Source organism: Gobio gobio, assembly GCF_949357685.1.
Source record: "Gobio gobio genome assembly, chromosome: 24".
Lineage (NCBI taxonomy): Eukaryota > Metazoa > Chordata > Actinopteri > Cypriniformes > Gobionidae > Gobio > Gobio gobio.
In genome coordinates, this window is record NC_137120.1 from 33,838,957 (window position 1) to 33,865,765 (window position 26,809).

At 39.3% G+C, this 26,809-nt stretch overlaps 1 protein-coding gene across 1 annotated transcript in view; it reads left to right on the top strand.

The window, feature by feature from the left end:
- ncanb (neurocan b) overlaps positions 1 to 26,809 on the top strand; it is a gene marked incomplete at both ends in the record, with an annotated part of 135,038 nt that overhangs the window by 77,230 nt on the left and 30,999 nt on the right. Inside the window, one exon of the mRNA XM_079807022.1 lies at positions 21,296 to 21,409. Within this exon, the coding sequence (XP_079663148.1) occupies positions 21,296 to 21,409 (114 nt within the window). The remainder of the gene's footprint in view (positions 1 to 21,295; positions 21,410 to 26,809) is intronic.

Genomic DNA, 26,809 nt, shown 5'->3' on the forward strand with positions numbered 1-26,809 from the left:
TTTATGTTAAAAAGTAAGACACAATAAAATGCTTAAAAGGTTACAGCTAAGGGAAACCTGGGCTGCATTTCCTGATAACGCTGTCTCTTGTCGCGCTACGAAGACTCTAAAGGTATAACTTAACTAAAGGTATACCACTTCTAGGCGTGTTCCCCGAACTAAACCTTAGGAGGTTGCTTAAGGTATACCTTCTTAAGTGCGACGTTAGCAGGTGCTGTCCATGGCGGCGGTGCTGAATTAGTTTATCAATGGCTCAAAAATCGATTATTCACTCTATGCAGGGGCTGTTTAACAGCATTAAGTGAGAAAGCGGTGTCGTTTATAATAGAAGCACTTCAGAAATAGTTGAAATTGCATTTATCAGGACTCGTGAGATCATATAAATATAATCCAAATTGCAAACTAAATCCAACCGTGGATATTGTAAATAATTTTGAAATTATTTTGCGAACCCGCAACCTCTCATGCCCAAACGTATCAACCCACTACACTGGCAATATGCCATTTATATTATCATAATATATTTTGCCATAGTCTTCATTTACTCCACAAGCAGAGTTGATTGCCCACATCACATTATTGGTAAATCACTAATTTCTGATATTGGATGACCTACTCAATAAAGGCGCAACACGCAAAAGATAAATCAACAGCTACAGCGGAGAAAAAAGAAAGAAAGAGATGAGCGCCAACAGCTGAATATCGGGGCTGAGCTCCGTCAAGTTTGTCTTGACAAAGTAGGACCAAAAAGATCTAAAAGCTGCTGAATTCGCTGCCATGGCAGGCGAAATTAATTTTGAATTGCAGCTTTTGATATGGTAGCCAGGGGACTAGAGTTTTCACGGATGAAATAGTGCACATAGAAATGGCTTCCGCAGACAGCACCTTCTTTGATTTAAAACTATTTGCTGTATCGCTGCCATAGTTTGACCAAACTCCCCTCTACAATCATTCCTTTTAAATAGACTCCATAATGGTTTGCCAGCTGATATACCTTTGGATAATATAGGCTAATTAAAAAGCGAACAGCCAGCAGTGTAATGACAATAGTATTATTTGCCTGAAAACAATTCAATTAGCAGAATCATATTCATAAAGACTGAGATGTAAAGAAACAGTGGTGGCCACCTGTCAATAGTTATAAGGTATAGCTAAGAGTGCTCCAGACCAACCTTACGAACGAATGTCTTACAGAAGGTATTCTTAACTAAGATCGTTTCGGGAAACAGGTATTAACGATAAGATACACCTTAAGGTATAACTTAAGAACGACGTAGTGTTAAGAAGGTTTCGGGAAATCCAGCCCAGTTCCCTTACATGGTTCATTATCTGAGACCTTTGTCTACAAAAATACCAATTTTTAATAATGTAGTGTTAGTTTTAATTTTTTAACATCTGAAACATGTTTTGTCTATTATCTCAAGAATCAATTAATAATAATAATAATCATTTTTATTATTATTATTATTATTATTATTAATAGTAGTTGTAGTTGTAATTGTAGTTGTTGCTGGTAATAAAATAAATATATATTATTAGTACATTATTTTTTAAATATTAAACTACTATTAGTAGTAGTAGTAGAAGTAGTAGTAGAATATTGAACCTATATTAATTATATATTACATGTATTGCAAATATATATTACATTTTGAAATGGCTTGAAAAATCTCAAGGGGTACAGGTGAATCATTTTGGCTATAGGGGTTCAGCTGACAGCAAAATTTGGGAACCCCTGGTGTAGTCGTTCTGGCTCGGGAGCTCTGCAGGGGAAGATGGTTTACAGAGAGAGCAGAGAGATCTGACAGCAAACTGCGAGGTGGCATGTACGGGAAGTGGCTGTGTGATCTGACAGGACTGCACACGGCTCATTCTTCTCTGTCAGACAAGAACAGGAACAGGTGAAGGGAGAGCTGCACTGGAGGTTGGAAGGTTTTCGAGAAAATGAGAGCACTCTCTGAACAGGAGGGCAAGGCTATGCTGTGGAGAAAAAGAGTAAGAGAGGGAGAGAGATAAAGAGATAGAAAAACAGGAATAATATGTATGGAGTAGCTAGAACTGTACCCACTTGGAGAGAACATGAAATGACAGTGTTTACAAAGCACTTAACATCCATTATATGGTGTATGTCTGAGTAATACTGTAGGATGGAGTTTTATCCATTCAAATGGGATTGAATCATGAAAAGATGACGTTGCTGTTGCTCATCCGATTTTCACCACATATATGATAAAAAGGCCTTGGCGACCACTCAGAACTCCCTAGCCCCATTTCTACAAGTTTTTAGATGTTTTAGAAGCAGAGGATATTATTTCAGAAGATACAGTTGCAAGAAAAAGTATGTGAACCATTTGCAGAATCTGTGAAAATGTGACTAATTGTAACAAAATAAGAGAGATCATACAAAATGCATGTTATTTTTTATTTAGTACTGTCCTGAATAAGATATTTTACATAAAAAAAGTTTACATATAGTCCACAAGACCCAAATGACCCCATTCAAAAAGTTGATGAACCATTGATTCTTAATACTGTGTGTAGTTTCCTGGATGATCCACGGCTGTTGTTTTTTGATGGTTGTCCATGAGTCCGTTGTTTGTGCTGAGCAGTGAAACTGCTCAATGTTCTTCAGAAAAATCCTATACAATATTTGAACTCTTTTCAGCAGTGAATGTATGATTTTGAGATCCATCTTTTCACACTGAGGACAATTGAGGGACTCAAACACAACTATTAAGAAAGGTTCAAGCATCCACTGATGCTCCAGAAGGAAACACACTACATTAAGAGCCAGGGGGTGAAAACTTTTGAACATCATGAAGATTTCCATATTTTTCTTATTTTGTTTAAAAAAAAAATCAATTTAGTATGGCCCTTTGGATGCAACAGAAGATACTTTCATGTTTCCCGGAAGACAAATTCATTTACCTTGATCTTCAAATTCAAAAAGTTTTCACCCCCCAGCTCTTAATGCATTGTGTTTCCTTCTGAAGCATCTGTGAATGTTTCAACCTTTTTAAACAAGTGTCCTCAGTGTGAAAAGATGGATCTCAAAATCAAACAGTCACTGCTGGAAAGGGTTTAAAGATGCTGGAAAACTGAAGAATGTGCAGGACCTGGAGGATTTTTCTAAAGGACAAACAAGGGACTCAAGAACAAACATCACAAAACAAAAAAACAGCCGTGGATCATTCAGGGAACGGCACACAGCACTGAGAATCAATGGTTCATAAACTTTTGAACGGGGTCATTTTAATAAATTCTGCTATTCTTTTGCCTAATTGACTATTTGTAAACGATAAATGTTTTATGTAAATATCTTATTCAGGACAGTGCTAAATAAAAAATAACATGCATTTTCTATGATCTCTCTTTTTTTTTTTATTATTCACATTTTCACAGATTCTTCACATACTTTTTCTTGCAACTGTATATGTAATTTAGTCAAAATGGCTGACACTCCAAAAATTGATTGGCTTAAAAAAGCTGATGTGCGAAACGAAATGACGAATCAAAATTATTTTGGTAAATATGCACCATGACGGTCTGTAGATGAAACGCACCAAATACTGTGAGAAATGGATAAACATTTTTTTTTTTTCTGAAAATACAAAATGGTGGAAAAACAACGACTCGGACAGTTCCTGAGTTATTAACAAATGGGTAAAACTGATCATTATAGCAATTCCTAATGTCTGACAGCTGAATGTTTGGGATTTGGGACCATCCTACCTAGTTCTACAATTACAGACTTTGACAAACAGTTTTAGGGCAGAAAAATAAGGGAGAAAATCAGAACAAACACTTATAATAACACTTGTAATGCTGGCTAAAATCTGTGCATTTATATTCATCTCTATCTAGACTTATTGCTGTATTAGGAACACTGTTTTTGTGTTCATCTTATGACCATTATAGACCGAACAGACATCTGGGTCCCTAATAAGTTGCCATTAATGAGAGGGGTCTGGATGTCAAAGGTCCCAGCTGTGTTATGTTGGAGAGGTCGAAGGTTATCAAAGCTGCATTATCCCTGGTCTCATTATCAATCTTTTCACGTTCCAACTGCAGGGAGTCGATATGTGAATTATGCTAAACTACAACTATCAGTCGATTTGTCGCTAGCACTTGTTGCTAGTAAGCATTGCAGTGTAACTGTAGTGTTTGCTAATTACCTGTTATTCGGTATACCATTCTGCACTGCCTTATGGATCCATGTTTTGTTGCCTTATGGATCCATCCAGGTTTTTGACGTAAATAGCATTCAGAAGAATACTATTCATGTGTATGTAATTCCGACTCTTTTGGAAGTTGCAAGTTCCTTCGGGTGATTTAGTAATTGGCTTTTCCTGGCTACTGGCTGAGCATTCTGTGTTAGCGGTGTGTGTAATATTAATTACAGCCAAAGGCACAAGGTTAATTGCAAATTACTGCAAACTCTTGACCACATTTTGTACTAACCTAACACTTGATCTCTCCAGTCAACATGTCGTCAGACGAAAGAAGGATGAATTATGCAGGGAAAGTGTTGTTTGATTTCCTTTCTTGTATTCATACTTATTAGCGCTGCTTTTTAATACTCGCCTTGCATCGTTTATGCTACAGATATGAATGGTACCATACCTCAGATTGGGTGTATTATTGAGGAAAGGTGTACTTTTACAAATATTTGAATTGGATAAAACTTGGTGGAGAATGCAGGCAAAACACATATACTTACATTGAGCAAGGAGCCCTCAACCATATCTTGACACCATAATGGAGGTGGGTTCTTTTCGAGGCCTCTTGCAACCACCCACAACATCCTAGCAATCACATAGCAACACCCTAGCAACAGTTTTGCAATGCCTTAACAAACTCTGCCATCGCTCTCTAAGTTCTCGTAGTTAAATGCAACACTGCAACACATTATCCTTAGACCCTGTCCTTCGGGACTCGGGTTGTGCTCAGCAATTTGGGACGAAGATCCTTGCATAATTTATTGACTGCGCATCTGCCGGGCAATTGAAACATTTATGAGAAAGAGCAAAGAGGCTTGCGGCAGGGACAAGATCACTTCCTTCAGATGCACCACATGTCAACATCAGCGAGATGAGGCTGTCCATCAATCTAAATCGGTCTCCCACTCCAGGTGATACATGAGCTGGATTGAGACACATCCTGAGTTTGCCTATGTTTAATAATTTAAGGAACAGTTATAGAGTTCATACATTCATTTGAGACACAAAATGGTGCAGAAATACCTTTACGGGTTTGAATTGCTGTCCATAACTGTTCGTTAGCACCCGATACAACTCAAAACATGCTGCTTCTGGACACGGCGTCAGTTTGGAGTTTCAAGTCTTGTTAAAATGGACGTAAAGTGCATTTACAATTCTAGGTCCAGGTTCAGAACAGGTTTTTATTGACAAAGTGTAGTCGATTACCATAAACAATCATTGTGATGCATCCCTCCGTTTTTAAAAGAATTAAAAATGGTGATTACAAAAGAAGTCTATGAGGCAAGGCATTCCGGAAGGTTTTGGAGAAATGTAAAGCAGTATTAGGTTTAGCTGTATAATGTAAATATGCTATTTACATACTGCTGTTATTAGCAGCATTATTTGAATATTATTCTCTCAGTTACAGTTAAGATTATGGTGATCATCTCTCTTCATTTTGTACATTTCAGAGTTAAAGGTCCACTGCAAATCAGCCATGGCTAGATCAACTAATGAGTGGGAAGGTTACTCAATGACTTATGGGTCACAACTGCTGCAAAGGGGATTGGATGGTTTGCTCGGTGCATTAAAACAATTGAAAAACCAAACACAAATGCTGGCCATCAGATTTATTCAGCCTGCAGGGGAAGTGGCTGATGTTTCTGGGAAGCTGAATAGCGCAAATACAATTTTACTGTGCAAACATAATGAAGTCAGACCGAAGCACATGATTCAATACTCATTCACTTTGTTTCAAGCAGTTGATATGTACAGTTGACAGCTTATAAATTTACACCAACGCAAACGATTATTAGTGGATCCTTTGTCTAAAAAGGGACAAAATTCTACATCTTGGCAGATTTTAGTATTTAAAAAGCCTTTATTTGCTTGCCTACATGTATTAGCCCAAACAGGCTTTCAAATATCTCTACAGTATATTGTATATATATATACTTTATATATCCCACTCTTTCTCTCTCAATCTCTCTTTTTCACTCTTCTCCATTCTCTTTTTCAGTAGTGCTCCCTCGACCCTTGTCCACTCTGGCCTGTTGTTATTTGCCAGAAAGGCTGTATGAAAATTGCAATGCACTTCCAAAATGGAGTGAAAGCAGCCCTTTCGGTCTTGTAAGCCTTTTTCTCCAGAAATACATTGCATTTGCCTCAACCAGACCGCCATATATTTTCTTCACCCTTAACCTCGTATGCATTTCCTCTGTGGCTTAGTTTGTCCCTCTGTCTATATGACAAAATACATCTTATAACATTTTGGCAGACATTCAATCACATTTGAAACTAAGAAGTTTGTACTAGGGTTGTCAACCTATTAAATGTTATTTTTAATAGCATATATAGCGTATATATATACACTCACCTAAAGCATTATTAGGAACACCATACTAATACTGTGTTTGACCCCCTTTCGCCTTCAGAACTGCCTTAATTCTACGTGGCATTGATTCAACAAGGTGCTGAAAGCATTCTTTAGAAATGTTGGCCCATATTGATAGGATAGCATCTTGCAGTTGATGGAGATTTGTGGGATGCACATCCAGGGCACGAAGCTCCCGTTCCACCACATCCCAAAGATGCTCTATTGGGTTGAGATCTGGTGACTGTGGGGGCCATTTTAGTACAGTGAACTCATTGTCATGTTCAAGAAACCAATTTCAAATGATTCGAGCTTTGTGACATGGTGCATTATCCTGCTGGAAGTAGCCATCAGAGGATGGGTACATGGTGGTCATAAAGGGATGGACATGGTCAGAAACAATGCTCAGGTAGGCCGTGGCATTTAAACAATGCCCAATTGGCACTAAGGGGCCACCACCACCAGCAGCCTGCACAGTGGTAACAAGTAAACCCTAGAAATGGTTTTGCGTGAAAATCCCAGTAACTGAGCAGATTGTGAAATACTCAGACTGGCCCGTCTGGCACCAACAACCATGCCACGCTCAAAATTGCTTAAATCACCTTTCTTTCCCATTCTGACATTCAGTTTGGAGTTCAGGAGATTGTCTTGACCCGGACCACACCCCTAAATGCATTGAAGCAACTGCCATGTGATTGGTTGATTAGATAATTAATTAATGAGAAATTGAACAGGTGTTCCTAATAATCCTTTAGGTGAGTGTATATTATTTTAATAACTAAGTACATTTCCCCAGTTATTTATTCATTTCCAATGCATGGATGGATGGGTGGATGGATGGACAGATGGACAGACAGATCGATTTAACAAATTGAAAATTCTTTATAGATTGTTATATTTTACCTATAAAAAAAAATAAACCCTTCAGCAACCCTCTGTTGCACTGACATCAAACTCCATTATTGCACTTGGTGAATGAAGTTTACCCTATTCATATTTTTGCCCTATAACCCAAGAGAGCAACTTTCTTCTGGGACATTTCCCGAGAGGAAGCTCAGCCCACTGCAGCTTCTTTCACATCGGTGCGCCTTTTGATTGATGGCTATGTGGGCAAGCCAATCCCCCTGTGTACGGCTGCTCTTTACACGAGATGATCGCCCCGCCCGTCACCAGTGGCTCATTAAATCATCCCTTGGCACATTCTCTCCTGCATGGAGAAGTGATCAACAAATCATTGACAATCATTCTTCATTTGCTGACAAGTACCGCAGCGCGAGGGGCTATGTGCATCCGAGCACCCTCGGGCTGTCGGAAAGGGCCGGCGCGCACAGACAACCTCAGGTCCATCTGCTCCGTCAGACTAATGTTGGCAAAGACAGGTAGAGGGCGGCCCACTTGGCAGCCCAACATGACAGCAGGGGGTGTAGCAAAAGAAAACACAGATCTGGAGATTAACGAGTTTTTATGAGTTTGGCTCACCAGGCGATCACAGAAGTTGTTACACCTGCTGCTGTCCATAAAGTCCTGGACTGCCACATTGCTACAGTTTACAGCAGCTAAAGCCAACTGCACACTTTCATACCAAAGCTCATCGCACTTTTGTTTTTCAAGTTGGCAACAAAAAGCCTTGTATTGCGCTTTAGTCATATGCAACAAACCAAATGCAATAAAAATGTTGGCATTGTAAAATTTCATAGTGTTGGAACACAATATGTATTTTAAGGCGAATAATAATATCTTAGAGAGCAGGGTTATTTAATAAAAGCAAATAATACTTTCAGATTTTTTTTTTACTTGCATTAAGCAATTTGAAATAAATACATTTAACTTAATATTAAAAACTAAAATAATATATAAATACTGAATATATAAATGTGAAATCTGTAAAGAGAAAAAAATCCAAAAATATTATACTAAATTATTTTTTTCTGTAGATATCAATTCTATTCTGTAGTCCTGTTATAGTTCATGTTTCACAAATAAAAAAAACATAAAAAAGAAAGTAAACACTGCAAGCAACAGAGCAGAAATATTAATCATTAAAAAATACATACTATTTTCAAAATTTTAAAAGCAATTTTAAAAAATTTAACTTGATATTAAAAACTATATTTTAAATATAAATAACAAATATTTAAAAAATCTGTAAAAATTATTATACTCAATATATTACAAATATAATATAATATATAACATATCACCAATATAATATAAATCATAGTGTTTTCTTTTTTTATTAGACAGGACAGTTAAAAAGACAAGGAACTAATGAGGATACAGCGAGAGAATAAATCATAAAACCAGAAAACACAAAATCGAATGTGCGTTGGCCAGGGCAACAAGCTTCAGTGCTGTAGTGTACGGTTGGCTTAACGCTCTATGGATGAGGGGATGAAATGATGTGTGCTGGCCTCTGATTGGATGCTGATTCAGCAGTGTCAGTCACCGTCCATGTGACGGTCCTCCGCATTAGGATGGGAACGGAATTTGTAAAGCCCAGTCATTTACTGTACATTTGGGGACAAATTGATTTCCTATGAAGTCAGTGTCTGGGTTTTGCAGCCTCTTATCGCTGTGGCAGGTGGATGGACGTGTTGTCCTGGGAATGAGTTCTGGAAATGAATTATGGGGGGGTGGGGTTCTCTTATCTCTACTTTACCGGGACCACTATCACGTGGATGTGTGCCAGTGCTTTGAGCTTTCACACCGCTCTGTGTTAAATCACAAATGCTTATCACAGATGTCTGTGCGGAAGAACATAGATGCTAATGCTAATGGACTGTTAAACTTCTCTGCAAAGTGATAAGCTGGTTTGTTAGTAACCTTTTTAGGTGTCTCACTAATCTGAGACCCAATTCAGCATTTACAAAAAGCAAACAAAAAAAACATGACTTTAATTCATGTTAATTTTTATGCATGTTTTGTGGGGGTGGGCAGTCTAACATCTATCTAACTTCAACATCCTAGCTAGACTGCATTTTAAGGCATAGTAGATCCATTTTGAAGGTTGTTCCAAAAGGAGGGCATCAACTTAGTTGCCTTTTAAGATATTTTATTTATTTATTAGGATATTGTTTTTTTTTTTTTGGTTAAAGGAGAGTTCACAAAAAGGAAAATTATCCCATGATTTACTCACCCTCAGGCCATCCTAGGTGTATGACTTTCTTCTTCTTCTTTTGGACTCAATTATAATTAAAAAGAAGGTAAATCAGAACTTCCTAGACTCTTTATAACCCTGACCACGCCACCCTGGGAATTTCACCCTGGGAACTAATGGTCAAATAGGACACACAGCCAAAATACTTCCAACGATGAACACTCAATACACAAACAATCAACCTATGAGTTCACTCACACAAAAAATAAATATACCATACAGACCCCACAAACACACAGTCCTCCATTTGAAATAGTGCAGGGGTGGCAGAATGGTCACACGGGTTAATACGCGAGTCTCGCAATCTTGTAATGTCAAGTTCACTTAATGCAGGATATCTGAAAGCACAATTGATGAGGCAAGGCGAGACGTCGCAACGAGGCAAAACACAAGGGAAGTGTTCAGCGAAAAAAAAAGAAAGACAAAAAAGAAGGGGAAGCTGGATAACCGTCCCAATTGGCTATCCGCGATCACGCAGACATATTACATGCAGTGCCTCTTCATCTAAAACAAAGGGGAACACTAAATGAAAAGCGGATCTTTAGCGGATATTCACGCATTAAATCAATAGTTTACCCACCTGATTGCTAGCAGATAGGACCTTCCGACGTCAAACCACAGTTGATAAGTACAGCCTGGGATGCATACTGAATAAACAAACAGAGCTTGTAAGCCAACAGGTCAGCCCAATTTAAATAATTATTTCTCTATGGTAACATACCGAGATGCAGCAACGCACTAACAAACGCCAAACGCTCACCCTGTACAGATCAGCTCAAAAATCCCTAACGCTGGGAAAGATCGAACAGCAGCATCCAAGTTGCAGCAACAACCGCCAGTCAACACGCACTCCAACAACGCAGGAGACATTCCTTATACACAAGCACTCACCAATAGCACACCTGAAGCCAGTTAGGCGATTGCCATTCAGTAAGCATCGCGGGTAGTGGCCAAATTAACTAGGCAACTACTCCTGTTACTTTGGCCCTGTCCCAAATGGCACCCTAAACCCTCACGGTCTTCCTACGAGTCTGCACTTTCATGACTGTAATGGAGTTTGTATGTTCAGGGAAGAAGGAGGCGGGAACCTGCGACCGTTAAAAGCCCCTTACGGATGACTGCCACGCACACACATAACAAAATGTAAACAAAACACAACGTAAATTCCAGGCCTGGTCCTCTCTCATCTTGCACTGTCATCGCTCCTCCTTTTATGCTCCTGTGAGACGCCTCCTCCATGAGACAAGACCGGTGTGGCGCGCAGCTGGCGCTCATTATCACTTGCTCACCTCGCTGCTTGCCTTCGCAGGCCAGGGGGCACTCCCGAGACTGTGCTCTACTCCCCCTCCAACGGGGGGGGGGGCGATCAAAGCGGCCGCGGTAAGGACCGAGAGGCGAGAGAAACGGAGCCAGGAGCACGAGGAGCAACAGAACGAGAAAAGAGAGAGAGGAGAAAAAGAAAAAAAAGAAAAAATTTTGGTCTGGTTCCAGGACACACTGCCGCTCGGCCCTCAGCCAGGCGAGAGGCTCTTCCTCGCGGTGCCATTTGATGGCACTGGACGCTTGGTGGACGGCTTGATCCTCCTTCGCCCCCTGGCAGCCGGCGGTGGCTCCTCCTACTGAGGGAGCAGGCAGCGAGTCCCGCGCTCCCTGCTCCTCCCCTAAATGGCGGACGGCAGCAGGCTCCGGCTCACCACAAGCGCCTGCGACTCCTCCCCTACCTCTCGGACGGCAGCCACCCCACCTCGACCCAGGGGCACGGCAGCGAGCTCTCCGTCCCACCAGATCTTCACTCGCTCCAGAACCACCACCTTGGGCAGCCCCATCCGGCTCTTCGACAGAATGTCCCTCCTTCCTCCCGGGTTTCGACACCAGTGTAACAGAGTTTGTATGTTCAGGGAAGAAGGAGGCGGGAACCGGCGAACGTTAAAAGACTTTAATCAAATAAACAAACACAAACTGAAAGTAAAAGCGGCAGCCCCTCACAGACGACTGCCACGCACACACATAACAAAGCGTAAACAAAACACAACGTCCTCTCTCGTCTTGTACTGTCGTCTCTCCTCCTTTATACTCCCGTCACTCCTCTGTGAGACGAGACCGGTGTGGCGTGCAGCTGGCGCTCATTATCACTCGCCACCTGCCCGCTCTTACGGTCCCTTGCCTCGCTGCTTGCCACAAGGACGTAATGCCACTTTGACTGTCGGGAAGAAGTCTGCTGCGGAACCCGCACCAGTGCGGGCTCGGCAGAAGTGTGCATCGACCGCAAAGGGGGGGGGGGGGCTCGCGAGCACCCTTCTGAGACCTAAAATGACAAATGGGACACCATACGGTCTCGTGGACTTAAAGGACATGCGCACGCGGCAGCCATTGTAAGTCCACAAGACCGAAAGTGCATATAAAGTGTGCCATTTGGGACAGGGCCACAGAGGATAGAGCAAAACAAAACACTGGTCACAAATTAGTAGTCTAAAATGAGAATTGTTAAAGAGAAATGTCAGAGGAGCTTGAGTTTGTTACCCAGCCCTATTTGTTTGAACCGCGAGAGCTGCCTACTCTCCCTTAAACCCAAAGTATACTTTGGCCGTCCACATTCGTGCACCGTCCACGTGACGTAATTTGCGTCATCAATAGGGTTCGCAGGCGTCTGTTCACCCCGACCGCGTGCAGCACAATTTTTGAGACTGCGCGACCAGTGCACATACAACAGCACATGCGCCAGAAAGTCACAACAATTGTATTGCACATGGGTCAAACCCGACTGTGCGCGAGACGCGTCCGGACGCGGAAATTGAAGTGTACCTGGGGCTTAAAGCTTATGCCTACGCCTAGTCCTACATCATACGCCGGGCCAGAGGTCACTCTTCCACCGGAACTTGACTCACATACAGCCGTTACCCGAAGCCAGTGATTATAGTTTATAAATATGGATATTTTTCTTGCAAAATCACATTGCTTCACTTCAGAAGGCCTTTATTAACACTCTGGAGCCGTATGGATTACTTTTATGATGGATGGATGCACTTTATTGGGCTTCAAAATCTAAGGTACCAATCACTCCCATTGTAAAGCTTGGAAGAGCCAGGATATTTTTTTATATAACTTAGATATATTGTGTTTGGCTGAAAGAAGAAAGTCATTCACCTAGGATGGCTTGAGGGTGTTAAGTATGGGATAATTTTCATTTTTGGGTGAACTAACCTACTTTTTTTTTCTTTTCTTTTTTTCTTTTTTTACAGAAAATTAATCCAAGCGGGAAAAAAAGTATACACAAATATTGAGTACAAATAGTCAAATTAATTGGTTTAAAAGTACGTAGTTTAATGTTATTAGCTTTAAGCTTAGCAACAAGAATGCTAACATCAAATTCTATTGGCGTCAATTGAGATGTACAGTATATATGTGTGATGAACATGTGAACGTTGCTCTATTAGTGAGCTGAAGTGAGAAAGTCATGCAAAGTATTCAGTGCTGCAGGATCCCCAGGAGGAGGATTGAGAAATATTGTGCTACACGGCTTCCTTGATCCTATTCTTCTGATCCAGGGTTCATCCGTCTGCTGATATCTGATTGATTTTGACGATTTAGAGGAAAGTAAGAGGTGACGTCTTTTTTTGTTCGCACACATGTCGCTATTAATATCCCAGTTAGACAGAAATATCTGATCTCACACATTGATTAGAGCTTCGTTGGGTTTCAAAGCATGTAGTGAAAACCTCCTGGAGAAGTATGGCAAATCTCCTCATTCCCGCATGAGCCCCCAAGCTGTGTGGATTGCATCACAGCCAGGGTTAGAGGGGGTTTACAAAATCCATCCTCAGCTGCATAAGCCCTCAGGCCGTCTAGATTACCTGAATCTTGAGCGCTGCATCTCACTCTATTCCTCTTGCATTTCTCTTTTCGCCACATTGCGCTCCTCTATAACCACCCCCCTCCCCCGCCCCACAGACACACACACACACACACACACACACACACTCTCTCTCTTGTTTTCTGTTTGAAGACAGCTTTGAGAGCAAGTTTGACCTCCCCACGCCAGAGAGAGAACAGAGGCGCTGTCAGATCTGAGGAGCAACAGTTTGAAATGTTGTGACACCTCTGCTCATTAGCTTCTGTAACGCTCCCCGAGTTGTTGCACTAGCCCTGTCAGCAGTGGCTTGGACACTGCCTGACTTCAGCTCACTAAGATGCCTAGCCGAAACCCAAGAACTGTACACTCGATCCAAACCACCAATAAACACCCCATAATAAAAACATGATGATTTTCCTCAAAACTTCAATTGGATTTATAAGTACACATGGCAGATCCTGTCTGCCTGTCTGTCTGTTGGTCATATAGCTAAGAATAATCTATCTATCTATCTATCTATCTATCTATCTATCTATCTATCTATCTATCTATCTATCTATCTATCTATCTATCTATCTATCTATCTATCTATCTATCTATCTATCTGTGAACTATCTATCTATCTATCTGTCTGTCTGTCTGTCTGTCTGTCTGTCTGTCATATGGCTAAGAATAATCTATCTATCTATCTATCTATCTATCTATCTATCTATCTATCTATCTATCTATCTATCTATCTATCTATCTATCTATCTATCTATCTATCTATCTATCTATCTATCTATCTATCTATCTATCTATCTATCTATCTATCTATCTATCTATCTATCTATCTATCTGTGAACTATCTATCTATCTGTCTGTCTGTCTGTCTGTCTGTCTGTCATATGGCTAAGAATAATCTATCTATCTATCTATCTATCTATCTATCTATCTATCTATCTATCTATCTATCTATCTATCTATCTATCTATCTATCTATCTATCTATCTATCTATCTATCTATCTATCTATCTATCTATCTATCTATCTATCTATCTATCTATCTGTCTGTCTGTCTGTCTGTCTGTCTGTCTGTCTGTCTGTCTGTCTGTCTGTCTGTCTGTCTGTCTGTCTGTCTGTCTGTCTGTCTGTCTGTCTGTCTGTCTGTCTGTCTGTCTGTCTGTCTGTCTGTCTGTCTGTCTGTCGGTCATTTGTGATTTTGCCCCTATATGTTTCAGACCACATTTGACTACAGCAGACAACATGTTCATCTGGTCCTTTTAACCTGAATCAACTTTAATATCAGCAGTAAACCTTACTCGTATATAGACGTCTATGTTTTTCTCAAATTTATTTAATCAATAACCGAATAGCTTCTATTGATAGAAGCACACCCATGTGGTTTGCAGAGCTGAATGTATCAATCTTTTGGGGTGGCAGTCGCTGTCAGTGGTCTGAGATCCTTTAAATGAAGAAATGTCAGAGCAGTATTGATGAAAGTATTGATCCCAGTGGACAACTATCTATCTATCTGTATGTCTGTCTGTCTGTCTGTCTGTCTGTCTATCTATGTATTTATTTAAAACACTGTGATTTGATATGAATAAGTAATTATTGTAGAACAAACCAGAACCTGATGCAAACCCAAACTAATGATGAAATGAAATGAAAACATGAGAATTTCCAGGACCCATGTTAGTATTATTAGGAGGGTCTCAAGAGACTTTTTTAGGCGCAAATTGATGACTCCTTTTCATCAGTGTTTTGAAAGGAGGGTTTGTTCCCACAGGCATGTTATTGTAGACCGCCGCCTAATAGCAACTTGAGGAAAAGATTACAAGGGCTTGGCAGTGCTGCGTCCTTTTACTCTTATATATTATGGTTTCATTTTTGTTTGCTCATCAACCGCTCCCGTTTGCTGATTATCCCACTCCCAGGCACACTCCATAAAGCTCTCCGCTCTGAAAAAGCCATTCTCGCACCGCCGAAGCAATTACGATGAAGACAATCAACAGAAACAGGGCACACGCCTCTCTGAAAGAGTGTAATTTATCTTTCAAATGTTAAACAGTTATAAAATAATGTCATGGAAAGCTCGGAATTTCAGAGCACTCATTTTGAAAGTCATCGCTGACGACTGCTGCGATCCTAATCCTTTGAGGAAATGTCAGGGTTGTCTTGTCTTTGTCACACATTTTTAGGGCTCTCCTAAAGTCCTCATCCTCTGGGGAATTGGAGCACTTTAGAAAAAGTTTTCTGACAAGAATCAGAAGGTCAAAACAGAACATTTCGAAACGGATTATATAAAAATGTTTGGGGGTAAAAGTGCTGATACATTGAAATAATCCGTTTTGTCAAAGCATTTTAATGTCGTCACCTTCCATGAGATACTTACTGAGTCGGAGCCAACAGTTCAGTGTCTATACACACGGACAAGATGGAAGAAGTGCACTTTGATGACTTTGAGCAAAGGCTCCGAGGTGCAAACAACCCGAGGACAGAGAGGCGCTGAGTCCCAGACAGCTGATGCATTGCAAATCGGCCACTGTCAGATCCGTTCACATTTTCAATCATTATTATTTGAAGCCAGAAGCACGGCGTGATAAAATATCATCCGAGAGAAGTTGTGGAGAGAGTCTTTGCTTTGTGGTATTGATCTTTCTCTTCTCGGAACGTTATTAGATTCTGATCCCATGAAAAAACGCTGGATGGATCATTTGGCCGTGAAATAGTTGATTGCATTTGAGGTCTCATTTATAAGGGAAGGGAGGACTGTTTACATTTTATTTGGCACGTCATTTACAAATGCCCCAGCAGCCGCTGAAATTGAAAACATAAATCTGGCCAATGCCAAACTAAGCATCTTCCCTCCAGCTCTCGGAAGCTGCGGAAAACACTCGAAAGCTCATGTCAGAAGGGACAGGGTTGAATGACTAAGGCTGCCCTCAGCTGTACAATTTTTTTCAGCACAAAATACTGACCCTGTTTGTCTCACATGGCCTCTTTTCCTGTCCGGCGAGCTCTCAGGACACTTGTTTTACCAAGGCTGTTGCCAAAATACTATTCGTCTCCAGAGGAAGGAAGAGATACCCTTTCAATACGTGAGTCTTAAGGGGCATTCGAGCACAAGGCAGGTCGTGTGCAAATCCCAATGGCCCATTTGATGTTTACACCATTTCAGACGTGATTGGTTTTCTTCAACCACTTTGATCCATTCCGGGGTAATCGCGGACAGATTGCAAAAATTTTAGGTGAGCATTATTGCATTGACAGGGTGATCTGAGAATCAGTGGGATGGGATTTGTAAGACATGTAATGATTCAGATTCCTTGATTCTAGTTCCATTAACGATTCTTTTAGTAGTTCAAATTTTAATCAAAGGGATAGTTCACCCAAAAATGAAAATTAATTTGTGAATCAGACTGCACTGGTTGCACTGTACGTTTTGGATGTACTGAAAAGAACCATTTGGTAACTGAACTAAGCTGGCCTTGCTATATATTTTCCAGCCTGGTCTCATTGGAAAAACATACCTGTGGCAACGTTTTTGCAAAACCCAAAATACGTACCAATACGTACATATCGCAAAGGTTTCAAAGTGAAATGTCCACTGGGTGGCGCTAAAAGCTTAGTTTTTTTTTCCAGAACAGATGAGCGTGAATCTGGCAACATTTTGCTACGTTGGTTTTTTAACTTACACCTACACTAAACCCTAAACCTACCCGATAGTGTTAACAAAAGCAAATGTGACAAAAATACAATTGTAACCATGTCAATTTTAGCTTGTGTTTTGAACTCATCTTTGAGCTCTTTTATCATGACTCGTCTTTCACGGGATTTGTACCCGAGCTTTCAGCATTGCAAGTACAAATATGTATCAGCTGAGCTACTGAGCAAGCTTGGTATGTCAGGAAAGCCGAACATTTGGAGCTGGTTAAGTGATGCAAACTCCAAAATGTATTCGTTTACAAATCATGGACTATGGTAAAAAAAAAAAAAAACGATAAAAAGTGCTGCTGTTTTACTGCCTCTAGGGTTCATTTCTGTTGAAAACTGCAGTGATATGTACGTATTGGTACGTATTTTGGGGTTTGCAAAAACGTTGCCACAGGTACGTTTTGCCAATGAGACCAGGTTGATATTTTCAATTCAGTGAAAAGTATCTGCTCATAGTAATAATAATAATTTGTTACATTTATATAGCGCTTTTCTGGGTACTCAAAGCGCTTTACATATAGAAGGAGGGAATCTCCTCAACCACCACCGATGTGCAGCATCCACCTGGATGTTGAGATGGCAGCCATATTGCGCCAGAACGCCCAACACACACCAGCTGATTGGTGGAGAGGAGACAGAGTGATGAAGCCAATCAGGATATGGGGATGGTTAGGAGGCCATGATGGACAGAGGCCAATGGGCAAATTTGGCCAGGATGCTGGGGTTACACCCCTACTCTTTTTCCAAAGAACATCCTGGGATTTTTAATGACCACAGAGAGTCAGGACCTTGGTTTAACGTCTCATCCGAAGGACGGTGCTTGTTAAAGTATAGTGTCCCCATCACTATACTGGGGTGTTAGGACCCACACAGACCACAGGGGGAGCACCTCCACCAGAAGCAACCTAGATTTCCCAGGAGATTTCCCATCCAGGGACCGGATTCACAAAAATCTTCTTAAGAAAGGAGTTACGAAAATTCTTAAGAAAAATGTGAAGTTCGTAAGAATGTTATTAGGTGCAATTCTTGAAATATTCTTAAGAAAAAAGATAAGAACATTCTTAAGAAGATTTTTTGGGAATACAAAATATTTGTATCTTTTTTTCTTACGTTAGAAAATAAAAAGAAATTGGCAGTTAAGAAGAATTATATTCTTAAGAATGTTTCATGAATCCGGCCCCAGGTACTGACCAGGTTCAACCCTGCTTAGCTTCAGTAGGAAACAGTCTTGGACTAGAGGATGATATGGCTGCTGGCATTAAAATGTTATAAACATGTTATAGTTGACTCCTGCATTGTACTGTAGAAGTGTACAATGTTTGGATGTATTATTGAGAGAAACATGACTCTGTTACCCACGCTCTGTAATCCTGGGATTGGGCATCTAGACATGCTTGAAATCAGCTGACCCTTTGACTCTGTGATAGTGCTACCACTGTGACGCTTTGGTACAGAGGAGCTTCGCTTTCATCCCAGCATGTTTCTTCTGCCTCTAAAACCTCATTAATCCAGCTACGGGTGTTTTATACTCCAGGCAAAGTGGAGATGATCCAGCCGCCCTCTGCCTTTGCCCTCTCTGTAGCCCAGGAGATACACTCAGATGGTTTGTAGGCTATGGCTCTCGTTTGCCAGCTGAGTCTTAATTGATTTTGCCCTCAAGCCCGGGATGAGAATTAGAAATGGTTGCAGGCAGGTGGATTTAGAGTATGTGTGTCCATGTCTGCATGCACCCCACTGACCCGGGTCTAATTATATATGAGGATATATATTTCATGTGTGTTTATATACAATTTCTATAATTAGCAGTAGGCCTGCCTGTTCTTTTGCTTTATACCAAAGGGTCTTAAAAGCATGTTTATATTTATTTGATTGTTTGTGCGTGCATGGGTGTGTGTGTGTGTCTGTGTGTGTGTGTGTGTGTGTGTGTGTGTCTGGGTGTGTGTGTCTGTGCGTGCCTGTGTGCGTGCGTTTGTTTGTTTAAAACATATGCTTAAATATTTAATATTTATATTTCTTCAGGGTTTTCCACCGTTTAGTAGCTACAAACTGTTAAAGTTGTTCAAGTTATTTATTATTTATTTTGAATGAATTATATAATATTTTTTCATTATTTAATTACATTTTTAAGAATAAAATAAAATTACTGAATTATTATATTATATTGTTATAATATATAGTTTTTATTTATTTATTTGTTTAAAACGTATGCTAAAATATTTAATTGTCCTATTTCTTCAGCGGTTTCTACGTTTTAGTAACCACAAAGAATACAAGTTTATTTATTTAAGCAATGTAATATATTTTATATATTTATATATAAGAATAAAGTGTAATAACTTTAATATACAAAAAATTACATACATGCATGGATACATACATAAATAGCTGTACATTTATGTATTAACTTTTTTAAATTATTATGAAGTATTTATTTTTGATTTATTCTCAGTTATTAATTTATTTATTTATTAAATACGATTAAATATTTAATCTTTATATTTCTTCAGGGTTTTCTACAGTACGTTTTAGTAACCACAAACTGAACATTATAACTTTGTCTCTTTTTTTTTTTACCTGGTTGTAAATAGATGCTTGTTGGAAATCATATTCAAGTTGATAACCATAGCAACAGGAACCAGGATTAAGATAATTATCGGATGGAAAATCACAATAAACTTAAATACTGTTGTTATTTGTCACTTATTACAGAGCACAGCTCAAACAAACCTGTGCTGTGCAGAAGAATAGGACGCAGAGAAGAAACTCTTACTTCAGATATACATTTTTTCTTATTAGCATGGTATAATTGGATTATCGAAGGTCAGCAGCAAAGACATAGGTTAATAAAGTGAGATTAAATACATAAAGTATAAGGTTTGCGTAATATAATTGATCATATTTGAGTTTGCATTTCACAGATTTTATTAATTTTGAGGAATACTGAACCTACATACTGAAGTAACATGCGTTACTTATTTGAAAATGTAAATCAGATATATATTTTTTTATTAAATGTAATGCGTTACTTTACTAGTATCTTGAAAAAAGTAATCTGATTACATAACTCGCGTTACTTGTAATGTGTTACTCCCAAAACTGATTATAAATTTACATATCAGAAATAGATCACATTAAAACTAGTGTTTTAAAAATCTTTTAAGAAACAGTACATGGCATTTGGCTCACTGCACTAGGGGCACCAAATCAATTTGGTTTACACAAGAATACAGATTGCACCCTGTAGATTTCTAATAAAAAGTTGATGTCCAAGTCATTATGTAATTTGCGCACTGCTAATTTACAGTTAACCTTTATGGTGCATTAACTTGCGAAATGAGATTACAAAATGTCAAGTTTACCATCACAGCTGTCATGCTAAAATATCTGGAAATTTGCCAGTGACGATTATGCAAATGTGTTTTGTATGGTAACCTTGAAATTGATTCGAGTTAAACTGTGTAAGTAATGCAAATGGATCTGTTACATTCTTCAGATCGAAAACCATGATATGATGTAAAAAAATACACTTGATCTTGTTTCCAAACATTTGCTGAAAATGTGATATGAGAGAAACAACATAATCATAGATGTATGTTCAGTTCTTGAAGTGAGATTAACAAGCCACAGCAAATACTTTTTCAGCACAACCATCCGATGAATTCCCCCCTGCGTATACAAAGATTTGATATTCCCAGCTGGTCTGCTCTTGTTTGAATTTTTTTGTTGCAGAAAACGTTTGTAAAAATGGTCCATCTCATTATTATAGTGATTTCAGTCCAAGTGTTGTACAAGTTCATTGCTGAAACGCCAGCAAGACATTTTACCTCAGTAATTGGAAATATAGCAATGTTAGGACATATGTTAGATTGAAAATAGAAAAATAATGAGAACAGAATCGCAACTTTCTGGCGTGCAATTTCATAGCACCTGCGGTACTTTCTCAGCACTGATGAAAAGGTAAAAAAAGCTCAACACAATATAGTTTTTATAATCTCTGTCTCTGTTTGTTCTCACAGATATTGATGATTGTCAGTCCAATCCATGTCAGAATGGAGGCACCTGCATTGACGAGATCAACTCTTTTGTATGCCTGTGTCTGCCCAGCTATGGTGGAGCCACCTGTGAGAAAGGTAATTAAATAACACACATAACATGCACACTTACACTCACCTAAAGGATTATTAGCAACACCTGTTCAATTTCTCATTGATGCAATTATCTAATCAACCAATCACATGGCAGTTGCTTCAATGCATTTAGGGGTGTGGTCCGGGTCAAGACAATCTCCTGAACTCCAAACTGAATGTCAGAATGGGAAAGAAATGTGATTTAAGCAATTTTGAGTGTGGCATGGTTGTTGGTGCCAGACGGGCCGGTCTGAGTATTTCACAATCTGCTCAGTTACCGGGATTTTCACGCACAACCATTTCTAGGGTTTACAAAGAATGGTGTGAAAAGGGAAAAACATCCAGTATGCGGCAGTCCTGTGGGCAAAAATGCCTTGTTGATGCTAGAGGTCAGAGGAGAATGGGCCGATTGATTCAAGCTGATAGAAGAGCAACTTTGACTGAAATAACCACTCGTTGCAACCGAGGTATGCAGCAAAGCATTTGTGAAGCCACAACACGCACAACCTTGAGGCGGATGAGCTACAACAGCAGAAGACCCCACCGGGTACCACTCATCTCCACTACAAATAGGAAAAAGAGGCTACAATTTGCACAAGCTCACCAAAATTGGACAGTTGAAGACTGGAAAATGTTACCTGGTCTGATGAGTCTCGATTTCTGTTGAGACATTCAGATGGTAGAGTCAGAATTTGGCGTAAACAGAATGAGAACATGGATCCATCATGCCTTGTTACCACTGTGCAGGCTGGTGGTGGTGGTGTAATGGTGTGGGGGATGTTTTCTTGGCACACTTTAGGCCCCTTAGTGCCAATTGCGCATCGTTTAAATGCCACGGCCTACCTGAGCATTGTTTCTGACCATGTCCATCCCTTTATGACCACCATGTACCCATCCTCTGATGGCTACTTCCAGCAGGATAATACACCATGTCACAAAGCTCGAATCATTTCAAATTGGTTTCTTGAACATGACAATGAGTTCACTGTACTAAAATGACCCCCACAGTCACCAGATCTCAACCCAATAGAGCATCTTTGGGATGTGGTGGAACGGGAGCATCGTGCCCTGGATGTGCATCCCACAAATCTCCATCAACTGCAAGATGCTATCCTATCAATATGGGCCAACATTTCTAAAGAATGCTTTCAGCACCTTGTTGAATCAATGTCACGTAGAATTAAGGCAGTTCTGAAGGCGAAAGGGGGTCAAACACAGTATTAGTATGGTGTTCCTAATAATCCTTTAGGTGAGTGTACATGCAAATGCTAAAAGGATGACAGATTTTGGAGGTGGGGGAAATTCGTGATCTGGAATAAACAGCATCTTTTAAAATAATTCCCAGATTGATTCAAAAGTGTTGAATGGGTTTATGTTCCTATATTGAACAATTGACTGGAAAACCTATGTTTACAGAACTACTTGAAATAAGTGGACAAGAAACATTATTTCTTATTATAACATTAAGAAACCTATTTTTTATATTTTTTATATATTTAATTATACATTTATGAAATAAAGTTATATCTTAAATAAATGAATATATAAAATTTGAATAGAACTCCAAACAATATTATATTAATTATATTATATTATATTATATTATATTATATTATATTATATTATATTATATTATATTATATTATATTATATTATATTATATTAATTATATTATATTATATTATATTATATTATATTATATTATATTATATTATATTATATTATATTATATTATATTTAATATTATATTAAAGTGTGGTTACCATTATAGTATTTATTATTTCTAATTAGCTTATATTTTTCATTTTAATTTTAGTTAGTTTTACAGATTTTGTTTTATGTGCTTTTGTCATTTTTATTATTTTTATTTATTTTTTTTAAGTATTCAGCTTTAGTTTATTTTATTTCAGTTTTAGTCATTTTCATCTTCATTTTTTTTCAGCTTGTTGACATGGCAAAATTTCTATTTTTACTGAAGTTTTTATCAATAATTTTTTTGAAGTTTAAGATTTTGGTCTAATTTTGATATGTTATTTCAGCTTCATTTCAATTAATGAAAATTATTTTTAATAATTTTAGTTGTTCAATGATGGCACTGATATTATATTGTTAGAATAAATAAATACATTTTATACAAAAATATTTAACTGCAGAATGTCACAAGTGACAAATCAAAATCAAGCAATATATTTATGTGTTGACATGAAATGATACATTAAGTTAAGTACAAAAAACTATAACAAATAACGCAGCTTCAGGTACGAGCCTTCACACAGACAGCAATAGGTGCAGATAGCCCAGGTGAGCTCTGTCAAACTAAACAAGCTGCACCTGTGCTGAGACGCAGCAAATCTAATCCTAGTGTAATCCACAGCAATGTCAGACCTCCCCAGCATGCTTACTTTCTCCAGCATGAATGTGTTTGCTGTACCATCCTATGCCCTTACAACCAAGCATTCAGCTGCAAGGCAATGAAGCATGGGCGATCAATCCTGTCCAAGCCATGCGAGAGAGTAAGTGAGACAGAGAGGGAAACAGGAGTGAGAAAATAGAGGAAGCAGTAGGAGAGATGCGGTCAGACTTGCGATCGCTCTGGTGGAGCGAAACGCACCTTCACCCGAATCCTCTCTCTCCAAATGCAGCCCCCCGAAGAGAGTGGGGGGAAAGCCCTCCCATCATACACACACTTTATGTCTTGTAAAGTGGGTTGGAGAAGTGGGAGCAGTGGACTGGAACTGCCCTTCTGGTGATGACCGAATGTTCATTCTAGGTGAACCATACCATTAACATACAGGAATCCTTTCAGTGTGTACTAATTCATTTATTTTTTATCTTGTACAAGTGCTTAATTAAATTTTTGATTTTCATTGGACAACGCATGTGGCAAGAGATTGTAGAGTGTAACAGTCAGGTTCCGAAAGTAAAAATCAATTTCAATTTCTCCAGAAGAACTGGTTTTCAATGATTTTCTAATGATAACTTAAAAATCTTTTATTTTGTTGCAGAAACTTTTGTATTTATATCAGAAAACTGTGCAATAACTGTTCTTATACTTAATATCAACAACTTTAAATCAATAGTTAAAAATTTTGACAGTTTTTAATTCAGTTGTATCATCTGCAAAATTAATGAGAAAATGTGGTGGAGAAAGCGGGCACTATATATATATATAGGGTTATTGGGTTATTTATTTTGCTCTTAATATATATATGACATCTATATGACACTCACCACACAGCACATCAGGGTTGCATCACCTCCATGTCACGATTTCTGCTAAACATAAATTCCTCACCTGGAATAGCATTTTTAAATTACACCTCGAGAGGACCAATATGGATGTTTTTGCATGAGAACAGTGGTTAATGTACAATCATGCACACCCCTTCAATAAGAATGATCAAAGAGGAGCTGAAGCCCGTGTCAGGTTAATTTGTTTGCTCGCCCAGTCTCCGGTGTAATGTGATTCAAAGACTGTCTGTTCTCATCACAACCACATCAGTCCTTTGAAGCTCACCTGCTTCCAACAGAAACTTCCAGTTTCCATGGTGACAACTACCGATGTCAGTACACCTACAACGACACACCAAACCGGCAGGTTCAGAGGCCAGCTGTTCGATACACAGTGTAGTGTGTGTATCAACAGACTCACTGAGCCAATTAATACGCTATGCTAATTACAACTCTTCGCGATGCTCAAATTGAGGTAAAAGCATTTTTGAACACGTTAAACATTGCATTAAAAAATTCATAGCATTTCACAGAGATCCCTAATGTATCTTTGTGTGTGTGGGGGGGTTAATTTAGTCTTTAATGCCACTACATTTCCATGCAGCTTTTAGCACCTGTAAGTTTGGCTCAAACGCTTCCCTGTCAGTTACTCGCTCTCTATCTACTCTTGTCAAATCTTGAGTACATGTACCCGGCAATTTCTGCTCAATTGGCTTTCTCGAACTCAAGAAATCGAACAAAATAACAAACAAATAAAGTGCAACAAACACCCTCTATTCTTTGTGTGAAGCGAATTGAATAAAAAGCTGATTAGCATGTGACATGCTTAATTAATCCCAGTGCTGCAGAATGCACTTCAAAAAGTATTTCATGCCACTTGCATATGTTAATATCATGCAGTTGTTCAGTTCTATAACCTCTCTTTTTAAATCCCAATCCGTAACGTAAATATTTGTTCAGAGAGAACAGAAAGTGCTTTTGGATAGAGGTGCGCAATCCCAAGTGAGAATGAAGGGACATTAATGCCGCCCGTGGCTTGCCGAATCACATTTTAAACCAAAGATTTTGTGGCAGGAAACTGCCTGCGAAGACTCCCGAGCCCCACGCACACAATTTCTGCATATATCTCTCCCTTCCAGCTCATAATTTAGTGAGTGCAAGCAATTCCCGGCGTATCTGCCTGACTGTGAAGTATTTGTTAAGTCAAATGTGTGGGGAAGATTTATGAGCTGGAGTCATGCCTGATGCTTATTAACTTAGACCCAACACAAAATCATTTTGTTGTCGTAGTCAGAGTTTGTCCTCGGCTTAGTGTGATGCCATAAACATCCCGGACAGTTTTGTTGTCCATTTCACACAGCCTTACTATTAATTACGGTGTTGGACAATGAAACTGAGGGGCTGTTTACACAGCACCATTTTCAACTAAAAACAAAAAACATTTTATGCGTTTTGGCTGTTCATTTACACGACTACAGCATTTTGGGGGCCTACAAACGTAAGCTTTTGAAAACAGGTTTCAAAATGCTAATTTTTGAAAACGATACCGTTATCGTCTCTGTGTATACAACAAAAATGCAAATTTGTGAAAACGGTGATGTATGCACATGTGTATTATATGTGACTATAGTCATGTAGTGTAGTGACATTGCCAACTACTGGCCTGGCATGAATAATACAGCGTTTTTAGTCGTTTCGCAGATCCATGTGAACGGGGATCGTTTTGGCATCTGTATACGAAAAATGCAAAGTTTTTTATTACATTGTTGTCGTATAAAGGTTCACTAAAACACTGGCCAATATAGTATTGGAGATTTCCTTCCTATTGGAGTTACATCCTTTCAGAGGCATACCGTTTTGGACTTATATCTCAGGAATGTCCCGGGGAAAAGTTATGAAACTCGGGCTGTAGATAGAGCTCGAGAGGCCCTATCGAATGAGACCTGGGGCAGTTGGGGTCGGGAGTTAGGGCCGGTCAAAGTTGTGAGGGGGCGTCCCCGAGGCCCGCAACAGATGTGTTCGGGCAGTGGCCCGAAGGGCCCAGAGAGTTTGAGCGCACTGGAACTTTCCGTTCCCGAGTTATGAGCGAAAGTCTACCGGGATAGGCGACGTCATTTCGAATCGGCTAATATCTCGGCCAAAACTGGACAAGAATGTCTGAAATTCATACCG